The sequence below is a fragment of the Emys orbicularis genome, chromosome 1 (genome assembly GCF_028017835.1).
Source record: "Emys orbicularis isolate rEmyOrb1 chromosome 1, rEmyOrb1.hap1, whole genome shotgun sequence".
NCBI classification, from domain to species: Eukaryota; Metazoa; Chordata; order Testudines; family Emydidae; genus Emys; species Emys orbicularis.
Genome location: NC_088683.1, coordinates 154,021,211 through 154,041,666, shown reverse-complemented (window position 1 = coordinate 154,041,666; position 20,456 = coordinate 154,021,211). Strand labels below are relative to the sequence as shown.

Genomic DNA, 20,456 nt, shown 5'->3' with positions numbered 1-20,456 from the left:
CTTTTTTGGAAAACAGAAGGAATGGCCAGCCAGGAGGAGGCAGAGAGGGGAACCCCTGCATCGCTATTTCTGTGCATTGAGGAGACTATTAAATAGGGCTTTCCCTGCCCCACCCTGGCAGAGAAGTGGCTTGAGTGAAGCAGAACCTTCTGGGCTGAATCTGGAACTGGGAATGCAAAGAGGGGTCTATGCCTGGTTGGAAGCTGTGAGAGAATCCTGTGTGAAAAGCCAGTTTATAAACTGTTTGACAGGGGGACTTCATAACCTGCTGGTGAAGGAAGATAACATCCTGGATCAACCTCTGAAGCAGATTACATGCAGAGTTCAAAATGTGGAAGCAGAAATTGGGGGTTCCTTAAAGATATCAGCTGTTAATTCCCAGCCTTGCGGTGACTCCTTTGTACCTGATGCAGCACTTCAAGCAATGATTGCTACTGTCACAGTTTAAGGGTTAACTGCACTTTTGTCCCCCAACTCGCTCCCTTCATTACAAGTTCTTGTCACGTTTCACTTCAGGAAGAACAACCTGGCACCGTTCATCTGTTTCTATATGTAGTAGGGGTGGCCCAACCGCAGCTCACGAGCCGCATGCGGTTCTTTTACAGTGAAATTGCAGCTTGCATTCCCCCCCCCCCCCCCGCCCAGCCCATTCTCCGCCTAACAGACTGAGGGAGGGAAGCTTGGGGCTTCTGCCCTGAGATGGGCTGGTGGGGTTAGGGTCTTCTGCCCAGCGGGGAGTGGGGTTTCAGGGTTTCAGCCCTGTAGGGCACGTCTGCCAGGGCTTAGCGCTTCAGCGGGAGTAGGGCTGAAGCCCCAAGCTCCGGCAGGCGCACCTGGCTCTCAAACTTCTCAAGATTATTGTATGTGGCCCGGAGGGTTGGTACGTTTGGGCACCCCTGGTAGATAGCTTATGCCTTTGATCTGTGGCCTCCTGAAAAGCTAAGACCCATCAATTGCCTCCTCTCTGGGGACGAAGCTTCAAAGTCTGAGTTTTTACATAGGAGTTGTTGGGGAATTTCCATTAACCACCCCTCAGGGAGTCCTCAAGGAACCCACTCAGTAAGCCAGGACCCTGAAAACACATTTCCCACTTATTGTCACAAAAGTCCATGCAAGTCTGGCTCATTTCAATATTTCAAGTCCTCGTGCTATAATTACTATAAGGTGGGTGCACAACTGGTTGAAAGACCCTTCTCAAAGAGTAATTATGAATGGTTTGCTGTCAAACTGGGAGGGCACATCTAGTGGGGTGCTGCAGGGGTCAGTCGTGGGTCTGGTACTATTCAATATTTTCATTACTGACTTGGATAATGGAGTGTATGCTTATAAAATTTGAAGATAACACCAAGCTGGGAGGGGTTGCAAACACTTTGGAGGACAGGATTAGAATTCAAAACAACTTTGATAAATTGGCGAATTGGTCTGAATTCAACAAGATGAAATTCAATAAAGTTAAGTGCAAAGTGCTTCACTTAGGAAGAACAAATCAGATGCACAACTACAAACTGGGGAATAACTGGCTAGAAGGTCATACTGCTGAAAAGGATCTGAGCTTATAGTGAATCACTAATTGAAGATGAGTCGACAATGGAATGCAATTCCAAAAAAGCTCATACAAATCTGGGGTGTATTTACAGGACAGTCTTATGTAAGACATGGGAGATCATTTCCCAACTCTACTCAGCACAGGTGAGGCCTCAGGTGGAGTACAATGTTCAGTTCTGGGCACCACACTTTAGGAAAGAGGCGAACAAATTAGAGTCCAGATGAGAGCAACAAAAATGATGAAAGGTTTAGAAAACCTGACCGATGAGGAAAGGTTTAAACAACTGGGTATGTTTAGTCTCGAGAAAAGAAGAGTGGGGAGGACCTGCTACACACAGGCTTCCTGTTTCCAATATGGTAAGGGCTGTTTAAAGAGGTCATTGACCCATTGTTCTCCATGTGCAGTGGAGGTCAGATAAGAAATAGTGGGTTTAATCTGCTGCAGGGGAGATTTAGGTTCCATATTAGGAAAAACTTTCTAACTAGAAGGGTAGTTTAAGCTCTGGAACAGGCTTCCGAGGGAGGTTGTGGAATCCCCATCACTGGAGGTTTTTAAGAAGAGGTTGGACAAACACCTGTTGGGAATCCTCTAGGTTTATGTGGTCCTGCCCCAGAGCTAGGGGCTCGACTTAGTGACTTCTCCCTTTCATCCCTACATTTCTATGATTCTGTGCTTCCCAGGTCTCACATCTGTCACAGTAAAGTGGTGAAAAAAATGGAGCTGGCCCAGGGGCAAGCTCTTTGCACGTGTCCCTTGGGTCAGATGAGAGAGGCTGTTTCCTGTGTGGTCCCAGGCCAGATGATGTCTGCACGCGAGGCAAAGGCAAAGGCCATTGGAGGGAATTGCCCAATCAGAGAGAAGCCACACGAGGGAAACTAGAAGTTGTTGATGCAGCAGGGTCACCATCAGCAACTATGAGAAAGGCCCATGAGTACAGCTGCTCACATTCCTGTTACTATGTGTATGGAAATATTGATGATTGGAAAACCACAGTGTTGTTGTGTTCGGACCTGAAATGACTCTGATCAATGGAGAACACTCACTGCTTTAGAATCCTTTCCATTTCTGCCAGATGTTCCCCCCATCTTTAGTTCTCAAAACTTGGATTAGATAATTTACTCCCCTCTGAAACATTCTTGCTGAATGAGTGTGAAAGTCATTCTGCAGAGCTGACACAGTCCACAGAGTGTCACACAGGCAGTTTTTACTCAGTCCTCAGGTGCCTCTTTAATCTGATCGTATCCAGACACCAAATCAAAACTACTGAACTATTTTGCTTCTGACATTTTATCCTGTATGTCTGCTGTGTGGGGAAGTGAGTAGCCACCTTGAACAGTCTGTGAATTAAGTCAGAGCATATCCTCAAGTCTCCTTTGGGCTTTTTCACAATTACAACTGGTGAAGCGCAAATTAATGTAGATTACTCAATCAGGACATCTTCCAGCATGCCACTTAGTTTCTCTTTCACGGCTACCTTACTCCAGGAGAATCCAAGCTGGAGGCTGCCTCACAGGAACACTCTCAGGTTTAAACCCGATCTGATGTTCCACCAATCATATCTCCCAAGCTCTTCATTAGTCTTGGAGAACAGAGTAGCATCTCACAAGAGCAGCTGTTCTAATCGTTTCCTCTCATTGCCGTCTATGGATGCTTCTGTCAAGTCAGCCCACTAGTGCCATACTGTTCCCTCTTCTGGTGTCCAAAGAGAAGGTTAAGGGGTGACTTGATCACAGTCTATAAGTTCCTGCACAGGGAACAAATATTTGACACTGGGCTCTTCAGTCAGCAGACAAAGGCTTAATAGAATTCAATGGCTGGAAGCTGAAGCTAGACAAATTCAGACTGGAAATAAGGGGAAGACTTTTAACAGTGAGGGTCATTAACCATTGGAACAATTTACCGAGGCTCATGGTGATTCTCCTTCACTGGCCATTTTTAAATCAAGCCTGGATGTTTTTAAAAAGATCTGCAGGAGTGCCAAAGGAATTATTTTGGGGCAGTTCTATGGCCTGTGTTCTACAGCAGCTCAGACTAGAGGATCACAATGGTCCCTTCTGGCCTTGGGATCTATGAATCTAGCTCTTTTACTGACTGGGCTGCTCCACAGCTCCTGAGCTCTGCCCCTGTGAGAGGCCTGGAGACACCAGCGACACTGAACACTGGCCCCACGGTCTGATTTTTCACTAGCTGAATATCTGGATCAGTCACATTATCTGCTCTGACCCAGAACTCACCCGTTGGCCCAGCTTGAAACAGAGCTCTGCTAAACAGCGATCCTGATTGGATATCCACAGCTTCAAACACTCTGACAGGTTTGCTACACCAGTGCTTTCTCCTTGGGGGTTACGGCATGATGACCTGGCTTCACCACACTATTGTGAGCCACCACCTGCCTTCCACGCTGTAGACATGGTAAAGGCCCCTCTAAGGCTTTGTCGACACTGCAGCTGGGGGTGTGAATGGCAGCTCATGTAGACACACCCAAGTTAGCTGTGCTCCAGCTAGCTCACTAAAAATAGTGTGGATGATGCAGCACGGGCTGCACAAGCCTGTCTGAACCTGGGTACATACAAGTATTGCTAGTCCGTGTCATTGTGCCGTCACTGCTGTTGTTAGCAAGGTAGAGTACTGCTAGCACAGGTACGTCTACACACGCTGCCATGCACATCTCTGACTCCAGTGTGGATGTACTCTGAGACCCCTAGAGTTTCCCCCAGGGTCCACACTTCCTCCTACCTACATTCGGCAGAGGTTTCTGAATATTGTCCAGTGGGAGCTAGATTTTTTCTCTTATCTGCAGGGGCTGATTGTTAGTAGACACCATTTTAATTCCCACAATACTGAATTTTCTTTCTTTCAGCAGTGGGTGTTCTCCATGGATCAGACTTATTTCAGATTCTGAATCCAACAGCACTGGGAGCTTAGTGTGGGTGCCCTTGCTGGACCCCAGAGTGGAAATATAGGTTGTCCTGAACTGTGACACTGATTCTAGGAATCCTCTCGGTTTGCCACTGATGTGCCCATGGCATCTGGCAGCCTTCACCCACTATAGCATACAGGTAGCTACTCTTATTTTGTTTTCCTTTTTATCCAGCCCTGTTGTGATTTTGCAGTTGTTCTATTGTGATCTAAAGAAAGCCAAGCTGCTAAACACATCCCCTTTCATGTCCCTTTGCTCTGGGACAGGGGTCTGGTATGCTGTTAGGATTATTGTTTTCTCTTGGACAAATTGGAGAAAGTCCAGAGAAGAGCAACAGATGACAGGTCTATAAAACATGACCTATAAGGGAAGATTGAAAAAATTGGTTTGATCCTGCCTTGAGTGCAGTGGAATGGATTAGAAGACCTCTTAAGGTCCCTTGCAGTCCTATGATTCTATAATTCTTTATTGTTGTTGTTATTGCATGGTTGGATGGGTTTATTTGGTTTAATAGTCTTTATTTCTGGTTGCACGGACCTGCAGGTGCTGACTCATTTCTGATGCCATGTTCAGTGTTCAAGCATTTCACAAGAGAGAGCCAAGACAATGCAACATAGGAGTTTATTCCTTTCTCCACACACACACTGTTCTCCCTCATCAAGCAACTCCTGGAAGCAGAATTTTCTAAATTCCTGGAAATTACTTTGTGGGTAATCACACTATAGCATCCTCTGACCCACGGAAAAATTATTTATCATAACACCAGTGGCAAGGGGGCCACCTCCCCTCTGGAGGGGCAGCTGTATGGGGCCCCTTCATCCATGGCAGGACTCGTAGCAGGGCCTCCCAGCCTTAGCAGCAGCAGAGATGGGGATCCCTTCTCCCCACTTGGAGAGTCAAGAGTGGCAGCTGGCTCCCTAACCCCCCTCCCAGTGCTTATCTTCACAGATGAGGTGTATCGGCTTGAGTGGGTAGGTGACCAGGCCTGCTGCAGTCCTCTGCCACACAGCGTTCTCAGACTGGGTGATGTTGGCGGGGACCCCCAGAGCGATGGATATGGGAGTGAAAATCCCATGGGGATGAGTGGGACAGTTCACACCTCTCAGAGATGTTATGTCAGGCTGTCTGCAGACCAGGCAGACACCACTGCATCGGTTACACTTGGGCCACATTTTCAAAGTGTTAATTTGCTAGAAATTTACATTTTTTAAGTGAAAGCTGAGATTCTGCCCTCATCATGTGACTCCAGGAGCTGGGGCTCTAGGCACAGCTCTATAATGCTTATGCTTTAATCTGGCCAGGCTCCTTGGAATACTTTGCATAGAGAACAACTATATATTTGTTTAGCAGTGAGCTCCAAATCCAACCCACCCACCTTAGGAAATACAAGCGCACTACACAGAGCCACTGTCATCACAAGGGAACTGGGGATTGCCTGGGTGGTCACCTTGGTGATTGTGGTTGGTAACAGTTGAATGGCTTGTGGGGATGTTATAGGCTCTCTGTTGAGTGGCTGTGGGGATGTATGCAATTAGACAAAATTCTGCATGTAGCTGCATGGCTTTACAATCTGTTTTTTGTTTTTGGTAGTTTTGAGCTGGATATTTGTCCTGAGTTACCCTAACTGTAACAAAGGTTTTTTTCTTATGTGTTTGAATCAATATGTGATTCCATGCTATTATTTTCACAGAGACCCTTTTTCAACTAGAGGGCCTATACCCTGGAAAGCAACAACTGTGAAGAGGACCCAGGGGATCAATGTAGATAACCAGATGTGCCATGAGCTTCCCATGCAATGCATTGTGTTAGCCCCTTTTGCCACAGAGCTCGTGTTCAGTTAAGACACAACTTGATCAGTCTGTACCTCCTCGGAGTGAAGATGTCTGATCAAAGGCAGAATGAGATCCAAAAGAGGTGGAGGGAATTGAAGTTAAAAAAATTCAAATTGAAAATATGATGCAACTTTTTAACACTGAGAATAATTAGCCACTAGGCTGTTGAATGTTACCAAGGGATGTGATTAATCATCACTTAGAGTCTTCAAACAGAGTCTGTCTGTCTTTCGAAAAGATATGGTTTAGTTTAGTGTTTCTCGGGGGACCACCAAAGGCAATGGTTGCAAGACATAAAAAATGTTATTACAAACTAAAGCAAATAAATTCTTGCTCCCCACTCACCCTTACACTTCAAGGTGTCTCTGCCAATCTCTCAAAACACACACAAATTCTGTGAGTATATCAGTGTTATTATCATTGACTAATAATAGTAAATAATGTTTACTATTACTTTTGTAAATGTGAGAGGTTGCAGAGAATTTTGACATTGAAGAAGTTGTCTCCCACCTGCAAAGCTTGAGAAACACTGATCAAATTCAACCACGTGTTATAGGAATTGCTGGGAGAAATCCGGTGACCTCCGTCACACAGAAGGTCAGACCAGAGGAACATAATGGCCCCTTCCATTCTTAAACTGTATGAATCTATTACAAGGGTTCCTTCTTGATAACATCCATCTACACATTAGAGTTCAGTTAGATTAAACGCCACTGTGCTGACTCTGCTGCACATTCTATTGCAATGGGATGCCCCATAAGACATGGGGGATATGAGGCCGCCCTGCTCCTGCTCTTCACCTGACCTAGCTCCACCCATGGGACTGACCCTTGTGAACCACCCACACAAAGATTTCTGGGGGATCAGGAAGAGGGGGCATAGTGAAGCAGAGTCACAGCTCCCCTCCAGCTGTGCCATCCCCAGAGGAAATGTGTTGGCGCTGAGTTCCTTCTGCTCTGAAAAGCTAAGTCCAGTCCAAGGCAGTTACTATGCAGGAAGGAGCTCTCCTGGGGACTGAACCTTTACTGGCTTTACAGGAGACCATTAGCCCAAGTTTCACTGCAAATCACTTTATTGGAGCAGGTTAACAATAAATCACTCAGAGAAGCTAGCAGACTGGAAACCCTTCAACCCTTTCTTGGAAGCCGACATGAGCATGTTGGGATGGAAGAGGTAGGAAACACAGTGGGTTTGTGGAGCCACCTCCATGCTGGAGCTTTCTCCTGGATCGATGCCCTGGGTTGGTGCTATGCGCAATGTGCTCTGGTGCACCTCATGCTCGGTTCTTCTTCTCCCATCCTAGATGGTGATCAACTCGATCAACCTTGACATGGCACGTTAGGGCGCAGATGACAAGCACTGTGTGAGATCTCTTAGCCAGTGGCACACCATGATTTTTTCCCTGTTGGTGGGTGGCTCATTTATCCCCTGCTGATACTAGGAGGTGCTGGAAGTTCCTATCTCCACAAAGAACATGATCCCCTCCCCATCCTCTTTCCCACCCCACATGAAGCTGTAGAAACTGGAAATCTCACACTTTCTTTAGATTGTGGTGATCGAGGTTTGCTGATGATCTGTTTGGTTGACTCCTTCTGTTTCATCCATGTGGACATTCCTTTCAATCTGTCTCTGGGTGTCATGGAGATAATGGGGCAGGATAGTCCCAAGGTCGGCTCAAACACCTCTGGGGGCCCCTCTGTGATCATAGAATCATAGAAATGTAGAGCTCAGGGAACTCCAGAGGTCGTCTTATCCCGGGAGAAGGGATTGAAAGGAAAATAAATGGCAGACAGGGGCCAGCAGATCCCTGAATAAGCCTCCTAGTTAGAGCTGTGTGAAGGGCCTGGGAGGTGAGGGAACACCCCAGAGAAAGCTGCCGATCAGGGAGAGCATGAAGGAGACTGGGAGGGTGAGGTCCAGGAGGAAGTTCTGGCACGGCCTTGGGGGACAAACAGCAGGATACCAGGCTATGAAGCACTGCACAGGATGAGCGGCGCTTTCCCAAATTCACTGATTCTATGGGGTGTGGAGCAATGAAGTGCAAGCATGGGCAGAGCTCTAACTCTGCACCTCCCTGTAGGGGCTCAGCCGATCGATGGCACCCCAGAATGGCAGGCTCTGCAGCCCTTTGGAACTAGCACCAGCCGGCTCTCAGGGGACGCAGAAATGAAAGCTTGTCATTGAAATCGATCGATTCATAGTTTGGAAGCTGTTCATCTTTCCGGGCAACATAATTCAAGCCGCTTCCATCCTCATGTTCACACAATAGCCAGGCACCGCTCTGCACCTTATGGGAAGACACTCGGTCATTGAAAGATCCCTTGCTCAGACTGGTTGCTTCTGTTACCACCTTGATCTCCCCTTCATAGTTGGCATGTTCATACAGGGTGATCTTGGGATTCTTCAGGTTTTCAGTAATCAACTTGAGAGAACTGATCTTGTCATTCATATCTTCACCAACAAAGCTGTATTCACCTTCCTCAAACACCAGGAACTTGCCTGAATAATTAGGATGCTCATAGGCCACCCAGGGTTGGCCAGTGACCTTTACAGAGGAGACACAGTGGTCCCACCCTACGGGCTTCAAGTCAGCGATGTCACAAGTGAATTCTTTGGATTTACCATGGAAGTTTATATGCTCATAAATGATGATCCCATTCATTTTGGTGGGTGTGGCAGGATCTTTGCGATTGGTTCTTGGAGCAGAAGCAGTGACTGAGAAGCTGTGGAGAGAGAACAGAGAGTCACAGCTTGGGAGGCAGCCCCTACTCAGTGGAGACTCTCTGTGCTGGGATGAAAAATCAGGAAATTAGCATCATTTGAAACAACAGATAAATACACAAACGACTGAACAAAATGAGTGGGACCATGGGCAAATGTGTAGAGGGAATGGGCAAACTCCTTCCTCAAACATTTAGCCAGCGGGAATAAGAGTAGGGTCTTTTCCCCCACCAGCTGACTCCAAGGTCTATTGCCTGCTCCCAACCTGCAACTCCACAGCCTATGAAGAATTGCAGTCTGCATCAATGGAAATGTTTTGTTTTGATAAAATTGAATTTTTTCTCTCCAATTTTGACTTTTTAATATATTATTTTTATATTATTTTATTTTCTATTGAATTAGGGTAGAATATTTTAAAATTATAATATAAAATAAAAGCAATAAAAGTTGTAACTGGTACTGTATTTGGTAGCTGGTATCATATAATTATAACAGGGTGGCTTGTCCTACTGGATGCAGTGGTCCCCAAGGAAAGGACAATACCTCAGGGAGGAGGGGCTGTGCCCAGCTTAAGCCTGGGGGGAGGATTTCTTTTGTGTTTGTTTTGAGAAATTTGTTAAGTTAATAATGCTAATAAAAAGACAGAGTCCCCAAAAGGGTTGTGTTGAAAGAGAGACTGTGTGGAGTTTGCTGAAGGAGCCCAGAAAAAGGGGAAAACAAGGCACTGCAGAGGCACCCCTGGCCACAAGCAGGTGCTGGGGTGGCAGTTGACCTCCTTTCTATAATTTAATTAAAATTAATATATAATACATTTCAAATTAGAGATCAAACAGCTGCAAAATTGTGGCAACCAAAGTGTTGCAAAAACCTGCACCTTAGCTGGAGCTTTGTGGGTGCCAGATTTCAGGAAAGATGTAGACAAATTCGAAAAAGTCCAGAGAAGAGCAACAAAAATTATCACAGGTCTAGAAATGTGACCTATGAGGGAAGATAGAAAAAAATGGGTTTGTTTAGTCTGGAGAAGGGAAAACTGAGGGGGGACATGATAACAGTTTTCAAGGACATAAAAGGTTGTTACAAGGTGGAGAGTGAAAAATTGTTCTCATTAACTGCTAAGGAGAAGACAAGAAGCAATGGGCTTAAATTGCAGGAAGGGAGGTTTAGGTTGGACTTTAGGAAAAGCTTCCTAACTGTCAGGATGGTTAATTACCTGGGGAAGTTGTGGATTCAACCGTCACCCAAGGTTTTTAAGAACAGGTTAGACTAACACCGGTCAGGAATGGTCTAGTTATTACTTAATCCTGACTTGAGTGCAGGGGACTGGACTAGATGACCTATTGAGATCCCTTCCAGTCCTACACTTCTATGATGCCAGTAAGACTGAACCAGAATGTTTAAAGCTCACTGAAAAGCTTTGTTTCAAATTTCATCAAAAACAACACATTCCTGCAGAATGCGTTGATTTCAATGAATCAGCATTTTCTAACAGAAAAATTTTCTTTCCAAATACTTTTTGACCAGCTCTCATCTCTGTAAAGTTCTCAGAGCATGAAGCAAATGTCTCTTCCAGTGCAGAGAAGCTCACAGGTCACAACCCAGTAAATAGCCTTAGTGCAAACACATCTGGCTTACTAAATATTTCTCACCCACGATATACAATATATACATGGATGTAATAAGTACTAAGCAACTACATGGTGAGCACCATAGCAGCAGCTCCTGTGACTCCTGTTCTGTGGGGTGGCTGGGCTTGGCTCCCCATTCAGTGCATTGTGACCTCTGGGGATGCCGTACTGCTCAGATTGGGCCCAGTCCACCCCCTCCCGTATTTTTGTGTGTGGCATTGTGACCTGGCACATGGGGCTCAGCCCCACTCCCTGAAATTTGGCCCCTCATGACAGAGGGGTGGCTGTGTCAAAGGAGAGCAGCACGGCAACCCCAGAGCAGGAAGCCAAGTCCAGTCAGGCCCATGGGACCGTAGCTGCAGGAGCCTGTGAAGGGCTGTATTCCCTACACTTGCCCTGAGAGGTCCAATCAACCAGTTAAGCATGAGCAGGGGAGAGATTTAGGCTGCGAAGGGGCCACTAACTGGAAGCAGGCTCAGCTGAACAGGAACAAGAGGGGCCTGTATAAAGCCCGGAAATAGTGAGGTGAATGGGACAGGCTCTGCAACCCCCCAGGGCAACCCAACCTCCCCGGGGCAGGACTGGACCCTTCTGCCATCAGGCCTCCCACACCACTCTTTGGTACATTCTAGTGAACCAATTTGGGGTCACAGTTCACAGGTTGAGAAAAGCAACAGAGGGTCCTGTGGCACCTTTAAGACTAACAGAAGTATTGGGAGCATAAGCTTTCGTGGGTAAGAACCTCACTTCTTCAGATGCAAGTTTCTCCACATGGAGACGAGAGGGAGAGAGTGAGCGAGCACATAAATCAAGTTCAGCGTTTGTGTCCAGACTTTGAGCACTGGATATAAATTGACAGAAAATGCCTGTGAGCTCTGAGTAAATGTTGATGAGCGAGAGGTGGAGAGGCCATCTCAGGGCTCCTCCCACCAGGGACTGGGAGGGGGAGGCAGAGCAAACCCCAATATCCACAAGGCTTTTCCTCCTTCAGACTGAGGTTTTGGATGAAGAGAAAAAGACACTGCCCACCCCTGACCCCCCATCCCTGATTTCCCACATGCTGGGGAGGAGGGACGAGTGTACCTTTAACAGATACCTCCAGCTGCTATCCCTTCCCCTCTGGGATTTTGGGAAAGAGTTGGCTGGGAAAGGATGGGGAAGCAGGGAGAAAGGGGACTGAAGAGAGAGGACACAACACAGGAGAAGAAGAGAGGGGCTATGCGCAAGGGGGAAGAGGTAGAGAGAGAAGATGAGAGAAAGGTTAGGAATGTGAGAGAATTGAGAAAGAGAGACAGGGTCAGGGCCGGCTCTAGGCACCAGCAAAGCAAGCAGTTGCTTGGGGCGGCAGATTTCCAAGGGGCGCAAGAATCCAGCATGGGAGCTGAGAACCAACAGGCCCTGGGAGCTGTAGTTCCTTGGTTAGCTCCCTGCCTATTAGAGCCAGCCCTGGAGCAGGGAAAGAACTACATTTCCCAGCATTCCCTTGGCCACTAGCAACAGGAAAGGGTGGGAGAAGGAATATGGTACTGAAATCTGCAGCTTGCTGTGAATGGTAGGAACAGAGCCAGCTCTAGGTTTTTTGCCGCCCCCACCCCCCCCCCCGCATCCCTGTATTGCCCCAGCCCTGGACTCTCCCCCGCCCACACCCCCTGCTGCCCCAGCTCTGGCCCCCACCTGCACTCCCCTGCTGCCCCAGCTCTGGGCTCTTCCCCCCCCGCACCTCCTGCTGCCCCAGCTCTGGCCCCCACCTGCACCCTCCTGCTGCCCCAGCCCTGGGCTCTCCCCCGCCCACACCCCCTGCCACCTCAGCTCTGGCCCCCACCTGCACTCCCCTGCTGCCCCAGTCCTGGGCTCTCCCCACACACACACCCCCTGCCTCCCCAGTCCTAGGCTCTTCCCCCCCCCCGCACCCGCTGCCACCCCAGCCCTGGGCTCTCCCCCCCGACCCGCACCCCCCTGCTGCCCCAGCCCTGGGCTCTCCCCCCCGACCCGCACCTCCTGCCACCCCAGCTCTGGGCTCTCCCCCACCCACACCCCCTGCAGCCCCAGCTCTGGCCCCCACCTGCACTCCCCTGCTCCCCCAGCCCTGGGCTCTCCCCCAACCCGCACCCCCTGCCGCCCCCGCCCTGGGCTCTTCCCCCCCACACACCTCCTGCCGCCCCAGCCCTGGGCTCTCCCCCAAAGAAAGAATTGGGGGGACTAAATGGACGGTGCACCTCTCTATCTGAAGCCTAGCAAGGGAGGTATGTGGATCTCACTAGAATTTAAAATGAAAAGTAAGGCTCTGGACCTGGGCAGCTTTAGATACAGTACCAGGCACTTAGGAGGATTTCCACTTCTGAGCCATGGAAGCAGAAATTGACTTTTCTTTTCCAGATATAGCTAATATTCAGAAAGGGAATCTAGCACCTGCCTTCCAGATTTGAACACCCTCAAAATTCAGGAGTGCTCAAGCTCAATTTGGGCAGCTGTTACTTCATTTCCCCCAAATCAAATATACTGATCCACTGTAACTTGCTGTAGAAAAAGTAGAATAAATTGAGCAAGAAATGCTTCCCAGTGTTTATTAGGACTGGAATTGCTATTTTCAACAGCCATTGCTTGTTGGTTTTTTTTAAGTTTTAGTTTTATTTGTTTAAAAGGAAGACCGTGATAGTGCATTCCCCATAGAAACAAAGAATGGAACAAAAGAATAATAAAGGCACCTCAACTTTTCCTCATTTATGTAGGACAGTCTTATAATATGCATCCAGATATCCTCCAGTCACACAAGCTAAAAATTGTTCCACTTTACTGCAGTTCTGTAACCATATGGGAACCAATCCTGTCTGTGTTCTGTGCACATCCAAAATTCCTGCTGAATGACCCGCCCTGGGAGCGAGTTACCAGTGACCCAGGGCTGGGGCGGCAGGAGGGTGCAGTTGGGGGGGGAGAGGGAAAGCCCAGGGCTGGGGTGGGGGGCAGCCCAAAATTTTTTTGCTTGGGGCAGCAAAAAACCTAGAGCCGGCCCTGGACAGGGTCATGATGAAAGCAGGGAGCGAAAGAAGAATGGATTTTGAGCCTGCAGAATCTAGTGCTTTGGTGTAAAGTGTTTGCATTTACTGGGCCAGATTCACAGGGCCGGCTCCAGGGTTTTGGCCGCCCCAAGCAGCCCAAAAAAAGCCGTGATCGCAATCTGCGGCGGCAATTCAGCGGAAGGTCCGAGCGGGAGTGAGGGACCGTCCGCCGAATTGCCGCCGAATAGCTGGACCTGCTGCCCCTCTCCAGAGTGGCTGCCCCAAGCACCTGCTTGCCAAGCTGGTGCCTGGAGCCAGCCCTGCAGATTCACCACCAATGTAATGCAATCTTACATACACAATAGAAGGATTTATGCTGATTTATTCTGACATAAATTAGCAACGTTCCCTATGGATAGGAACTCTGATGAGCACCAGGTTATAGCTGTATAAAGCTGACATAATTCCACTGTTGTGTGATGAAAGGGGGCTGTAGAGCCCAGAAGTGGATGGTCGTGGCAGAGAATGGGGCCTGGCCAGGGTCTCCATTGTACATAGAGCTGATTGGGCATTTTCTATTGAAATGATTTTTGGACAATTTCTAAAAAATCTAAATTTTCAATGGGAAATTTTCAATTTTGCTGAATTTTTGGGGGGAAATCAAAACAAAATGTTTCATTTCAGGGCTGTTCAACAGTACACTGCTTCCACCTAGAGTGCCTTAATGGTTCATGGGAGTCATAGTTCAGGTGCTTCGTGCCCCATTCTCAAATATTACCTGGACCCTTCCCCAGACTACATTCCCATGATGTACTGTGGTCTCCCTTCTGACAGAGCCACATGGCGCATCAGGGAGATGTATTCTTGGCAGGGAGCCTGCCCCATAGGGAAGAATGAAAGCATGAGGTACCCCAAACTACCTGTCCCATGAGGCAATAAGCAAATGCAGTTCAATGTCAAACTGACTTGAAACAAAATGTTTCAACATTTACTAAACAAATTCTTTTGTGAAAATTTTTGATATTTTTCCAAGTTGGGACATAAACAAATGTCAAATTATTACAATTTCCTATGAGCCAAATTCCTATTTTGTCTCAGCTACATTCATGCAGTATATACTCACCTCCTGTAGTGTGTGCTCTTCCTCCTCCTCCTACTGGCCCCAATTCAGGAAACCTGTGAAGATTAGACTATTACAAAGCTGCAAGAATATGGATTTAAGAGCCTAACTTCAGGCACTGAACTGAAATTTTTCATGTTAACTTCTGTGCCTTAGTTTCCCCATCTGTACAAGAGGAATATTAATACTTCCCTTATTCTTCTTCGTGATGATTAAGTACTTAAGGATTGTAAAGCAAAGCTAAAAGTCACCTGAATTCACATAAAAACCTCCAGTGGCCAATCCCCCCTCTCTCTCCCACCCCACCCCTATCTTATTGAGACAATTGGCCGTTGAAAATGTTTTAATGTTGATGTGCACAAAGCCCAGCAGAAGCAGATTGCTCTTCTTCTTCTTCAACAGAAGAACTAAAGATCACAAACATGCATTTCTCTTACTGTGAGCAATTCTTGCCTATAGCATACTGTTATGCTGGAGGTTGGGTGGCTCCCACCAAGCGTGTCTTTGATCTACAGGCAGTCAAACACCTCATTGAAGCTATGGGCATGGCATCCACCTTTCACTCAGGCTAAATAACATAGCAGTTAAATACCCATTTGTTTAATGACCACTGGAAAAATGGAAGCCACCACCCAAAGACTAGACTGGATGCAAACACAAGGGCTGGGGATTGATTTGTGAGGAGCTGTGTGTGTATCTGTAAGTTAGAAGCAGCCACAAAGCAGGGAAAGAGAGTTTTTCTTCATTCCTGTAGTATCTGCCACCTCTTCCTACAAAGTAAATATTCTCTCCCCTTCCTATAGTATGTGGTGTGGTCTCCCCCTGTCAGAAGTTGTGCTCTCAGAAACCACCTTCCCTAAATACAGGAGGTGCATTCTCATGCCTGGTGGTAGCACTATCTCAAAATCATCTCAGGGGATGTGGTGAGCTTGTGTGAACCGTGCATACTAAACCCACAAACACTCTGTCATTCTTCTCTAGGTGCTTTCATCAGCTTTCCAGACAAAGCATAATAACAAATAACAATTTCTACCTTGGCTTCTGGCTTCAGCTTCTGACACTTGGGAGCTCTCAATGCACCTTCCTATCCAGCTGCTGCTGCAGACAGGACATACCCTCTCCAACCGGCTTTATACCCGAACATCGGCTGCTCACTATCGCAATATTACATAGCTGCCCAATAGGAGTTCACCACTTGTGCTATCTATGTCCAGAAGCAACTGAGTGCCCCAGGATAATGCCATAAATGGTAACAACAATGTGATTGAAGGATTTCTTTTGCAATATTTATTCTGCAGAAAAGGACCTGGGGTTAGAGTGGACAAGAAGCTGGATATGAGTCAGAAGTGTGCCCTTGTTGCCAAGAAGGCCAACGGCATATTGGGCTGTATTAGTAGGAGCATTGCCATCAGATCGAGGGAAGTGATTATTCCCCTCTATTCAGCACTGGTGAGGCCACACCTGGAGTATTGTGTCCAGTTTTGGTTCCCCCACTACAGAAGGGATGTGGACAAATTGGAGAGAGTCCAGCAGAGGGCAACAAAAATGATTACGGGGCTGGGGCACATGACTTATGAGGAGAGGCTGAAGGAAATGGGGTTATTTAGTCTGCAGAAGAGAAGAGTGAGGGGGGATTTGATAGCAGCCTTCAACTACGTGAAGGGGGTTCCAAAGAGGATGGAGCTTGGCTGTTCTCAGTGGTGGCAGATGACAAACAAGGAGCAATGGTCTCAAGTTGCAGTGGGGGAGGTCTAGGTTGGATATTAGGAAACACTATATAACTAGGAGGGTGGTGAAGCACGGGAATGGGTTACGTAGGGAGGTGGTGGAATCTCCATCCTTAGAGGTTTTTAAGGTCCGGTTTGACAAAGCCTTGGCTGGGATGATTTAGTTGGTGTTGGTCCTCCCTTGAGCAGGGGTTGGACTAGATGACCTCCTGAGGTCTCTTCCAAGCCTAATATTCTATGATTCTAAGAGAGGCACTATGTAAAACAACAGGGGCCCCTCTTAGTCTGGGGAAGGATTGCAAGTGTGCCTGCTCAGAGGAGGGGCAGAGTGAAATGATTGACAAGGGAAAGCCTGGGAAGAAGAGCAAGTCTGACCAACAGGGAATGAGATGCCCTTCCCTGGAAGCCCTAGAGCAGGGGTCTCAAACACGCGGCCCGCGGGGTTATTTTCTGCGGCCCAACGAGCCCCTCGCAGCCCCCTCCCCCAGTGTTTACCTAGAGCGGCTCCGGCCGGACGTGCACTGGGGGCAGGGCAGGCTCGCTGCCTGCCTGCCCTGCCCCGCGCTGCTCCGGGAGAAGCCATTTTGGGGGTAGTCTGGAGCCAGCCACAGAAAGGGCAGGACTGGCTGTGTGGGGATCCAGAAGAACCCAGGCCTGTCCATCCAAACTAGTAAAGAGATTGGCACAAAGGAGGTAACCAGGTGGATAGGGGGCATTACATAGCTTTATCTGTGGAGGATTGATTGTTTCAAATCAGCGCCACATTAAACGGAAGCAAATAAATAGGCGGACAGCATCTCCTCGAGAGCCAATGATTGTGCAATATTAACATTGTTTGATTTTCCGACCTCCACCGTGTGTGTGTGTTCTGTGTTTGACACTGTGGAACTGCTTCAATCCAGAGCTGTAGGACACAACAATCACATAAAGCGTTAGTGTTTAACAAAAATAAGTACTCAAAAAAATACTGAGTGGATTGATAAACCGGTGTAAATCAGTAAAAACTGAACTCCTTCAATGAAAAAAATGGTAATTTATCAGCAAAAATCGGTAAAAACTGAAAACATGGAACACTACCTGTCATATACAGGAGGGCAGATGAGACAATGTGATTTTCTTTTCTGGCCTTAAGCTCTGTGACTCTATTGCCACATGCAAATGCTGCAGCTTCTATTTCCCTAATGAAAAAATACTTTAGGCTCCTTTATAGTTTGTTCCTTTAGTTGCAGCTGAGATCTATGGTACATCATAACACACTGCCTGATTAACAGGTCAATAAACTCTCCTGGGCTGATCGAAAACCTGGCCATGTGATTTGTCATAAGAGCATCTTATGCCTCGAAAACATTCACTTTACATATGAAGAGGGTTCTTCTTTTCTGGTGTTCACTTTGCCTTCTTCCTCTTTTGTAGTTTTGATATGAAGTAACTGGCAACCTCAAGGATTAAAAAAAATTACAAGAATTACTTTCCCAGGCACATCCCTTCAGCCACGGTCGGCCCAACTCCCATCCTGGCAGAAATCTGGGGGTTGTGTGACCCAGCATACCCCCCCCACACACACACACACACACGTCACCTCTGGTCTAATTTCAGTTGTTGGATTTAGTGTGCGGGTGCTGGGTGGTGTTGGTGGCCTGTCATTAGTGTTCCACCTAGGAGCAGCTTCCACTAAGTGCGCTTCCACCTAGGAGCAGCTCGGACAGGTCGCCGTTTGTGGGGAGCCGCCCAAGGTGAGCGCCCCCCGGATCCGGCACCCAGCATCCCCTCCCATTCCCCAACCCGCTGCCCCGAGCTCCCTCCTGCACCCAAACTCCCTCCCTCTAAGTTAACCAGCATTTTTCACTTACTGGCACTCCCCCATTCCCCCAACATGCCAGATAAAACAGCTTTTACTGTATATTGAAAACATTGGTTTATGGCTGGATTTATGTCTCCATTATAGACACTCTAGCTCTGTATGTAAAGACACCCGAGTAATTGCTTGGCCCATAAAAGACTAGGGGCCAGTTCTTCAAGATACTAAATGCTGCCAATTCTGTTCAGGGTCAGGCCCTCTATGTGGAGTGGAGACCAAATGCCTTCAGGATGCAATTTGTCTAACTGGAATTGGTAAAGGCAATTTTCTCTGAGGAGTCAGAGCAACCACTGTGTGGTTACAAGAAAAGCCTCTAATTTTAGTGGTTGTGGTAAGATGTTGGCTGCATGTGTGTTCTCTCTTGCTCGCTGCATTGGCTCTGGCCAGTCAGCCTGTACCGCAGGATCCGACTGAACTTCCTAATAAATCCACAGACTTGGTTTTCAGTGAAGTAACTTGGTCAGGTTTATTGCCGACAAAGCACAGTGAGAATGGCTTGGCTTAATGGTTACAAGTACACTAACACATGTATATCCGTGACAATGGACCAGCTCAGTCAGTGGCGGGACTTTCCACTGTCCCGTCAGCTAGACAATGGCACCCCCTCTGAGATACCACTTTATACCTCGATACAAACAAATTATGTATTGCCCCTCTGAGGTGGTTAGCTACCACCCATCACCTTGTACATGTTGATTCAATTAAAACATCTCTATCCATCATCCTGACCTTATCGGTAAGCGGGGTCAGCATGTCCCTGTTATCTTCGGGGAGCGTGCTTGTACCATTCTTGGTGTTCTGGTACTGCCCTTCTGGAATGTGTTTGCAGGAGTGTTCTGTGCCTAGCGCTTCTTAGGAAAGTGTCAGGTTTCAGAGTAGCAGCCGTGTTAGTCTGTATCCGCAAAAAGAACAGGAGTACTTGTGGCACGTTAGAGACTAACAAATTTATTTGAGCATAAGCTGCAGCCTCTTATGGACCTCCAGGTTCTAGAATCCTGGCTCAACTGCCATTGTAGTCAGTGGAGAACTGCAGCATAGCACCTCCCTACCCCACCGCCCCCTAGCATTCCTCATGGTCTCAGGGCATGCACACCTACCCCTGCCTCTCCACACCAGGGGATAGCATGGACAACCACAACTTCACCTGCACTGATAGTTGATGTATGTGTAGGTACAATGGACATCCATGTTCCTTTCCCTTTTTTATTTATTAATGACTCCCAAATTTTTTGAAGTTAAAAAGTATTTACTATTATGTTCTTCAGATTTTTTGTTTTCATTATTGAATAAAACTCTTTATTTTGGAAACTATTCATCTTTATTAGTTCACAACGCATGGCATATAATGCCTGCAGGCAATGAAACTAGTGGTCTTGTACACTCACAACCCATAGGCTCAGTGACAAACACAGTGTAATAATCATAAATGTACAGCAAGCACCACAAAGTTAATAGGTGCTGTTAGTATATAGGCCTGTTTGTTAACCTGAGATAGTATTTTGGGTTTGATTTTTGATACTCTTATATCCTTACTAATATGTGTGAATAAAGAACAAAGACACCGTGTGTTGCTTCTGCCCAGCCGGATGGGTTTGTTAGTATAATGAGAAAAGAGATAAGGAATAGAGTTAAAAGTGTTACAGGGTATGGTGGGAGTGTAATATATGAGCATACACTGGAAGGCTGCCTGGCTCCTCTCTCAAGCCAAGGTCAAGCAGCCAGTTAGGAGGGACAAGAGGGGTGGGGGTGGGGGTGAGGTATAAGAAATACCAGAAGCCAAGGAAAAGCCTGGCCTTGACCAGTACACAACCTCACTCTTTACCCCTCCCATGGGATACAAAAGAGGTGGTACCAAGACCCCAGACTCACGGCCTTCCAAAACGGAACATAACCATAAATTATACGGGGTGAGATGGGTGCACTGCAGGTATATTTGGGCCTGCTAAATGAAGAAAAAAAAGGTTAAAAGTGAAAAACTGAGAGTGAGCAGGTTAACACATGGAGTTGCCCAGAAACAGTTAACTACAGCAGGCAAGGGCAATCCTGTCATCCACCTGGCATGCAAACAAAAGCAACAGACACTGGGGGAACAAATTCAGGGTTTTCAAGAG

At 47.2% G+C, this 20,456-nt stretch overlaps 1 protein-coding gene across 1 annotated transcript; it reads right to left on the bottom strand.

The window, feature by feature from the left end:
- Positions 1-8,432: 8,432 nt before the first annotated feature.
- Positions 8,433-8,972, bottom strand: LOC135889624 (epidermal differentiation-specific protein-like). Its single transcript, XM_065417460.1, has one exon. It carries the CDS (start codon positions 8,958-8,960, stop codon positions 8,433-8,435), a length of 528 nt encoding a protein of 175 aa, XP_065273532.1. The 5' UTR covers positions 8,961-8,972.
- Between the last annotated feature and the right edge of the window lie 11,484 nt (positions 8,973-20,456).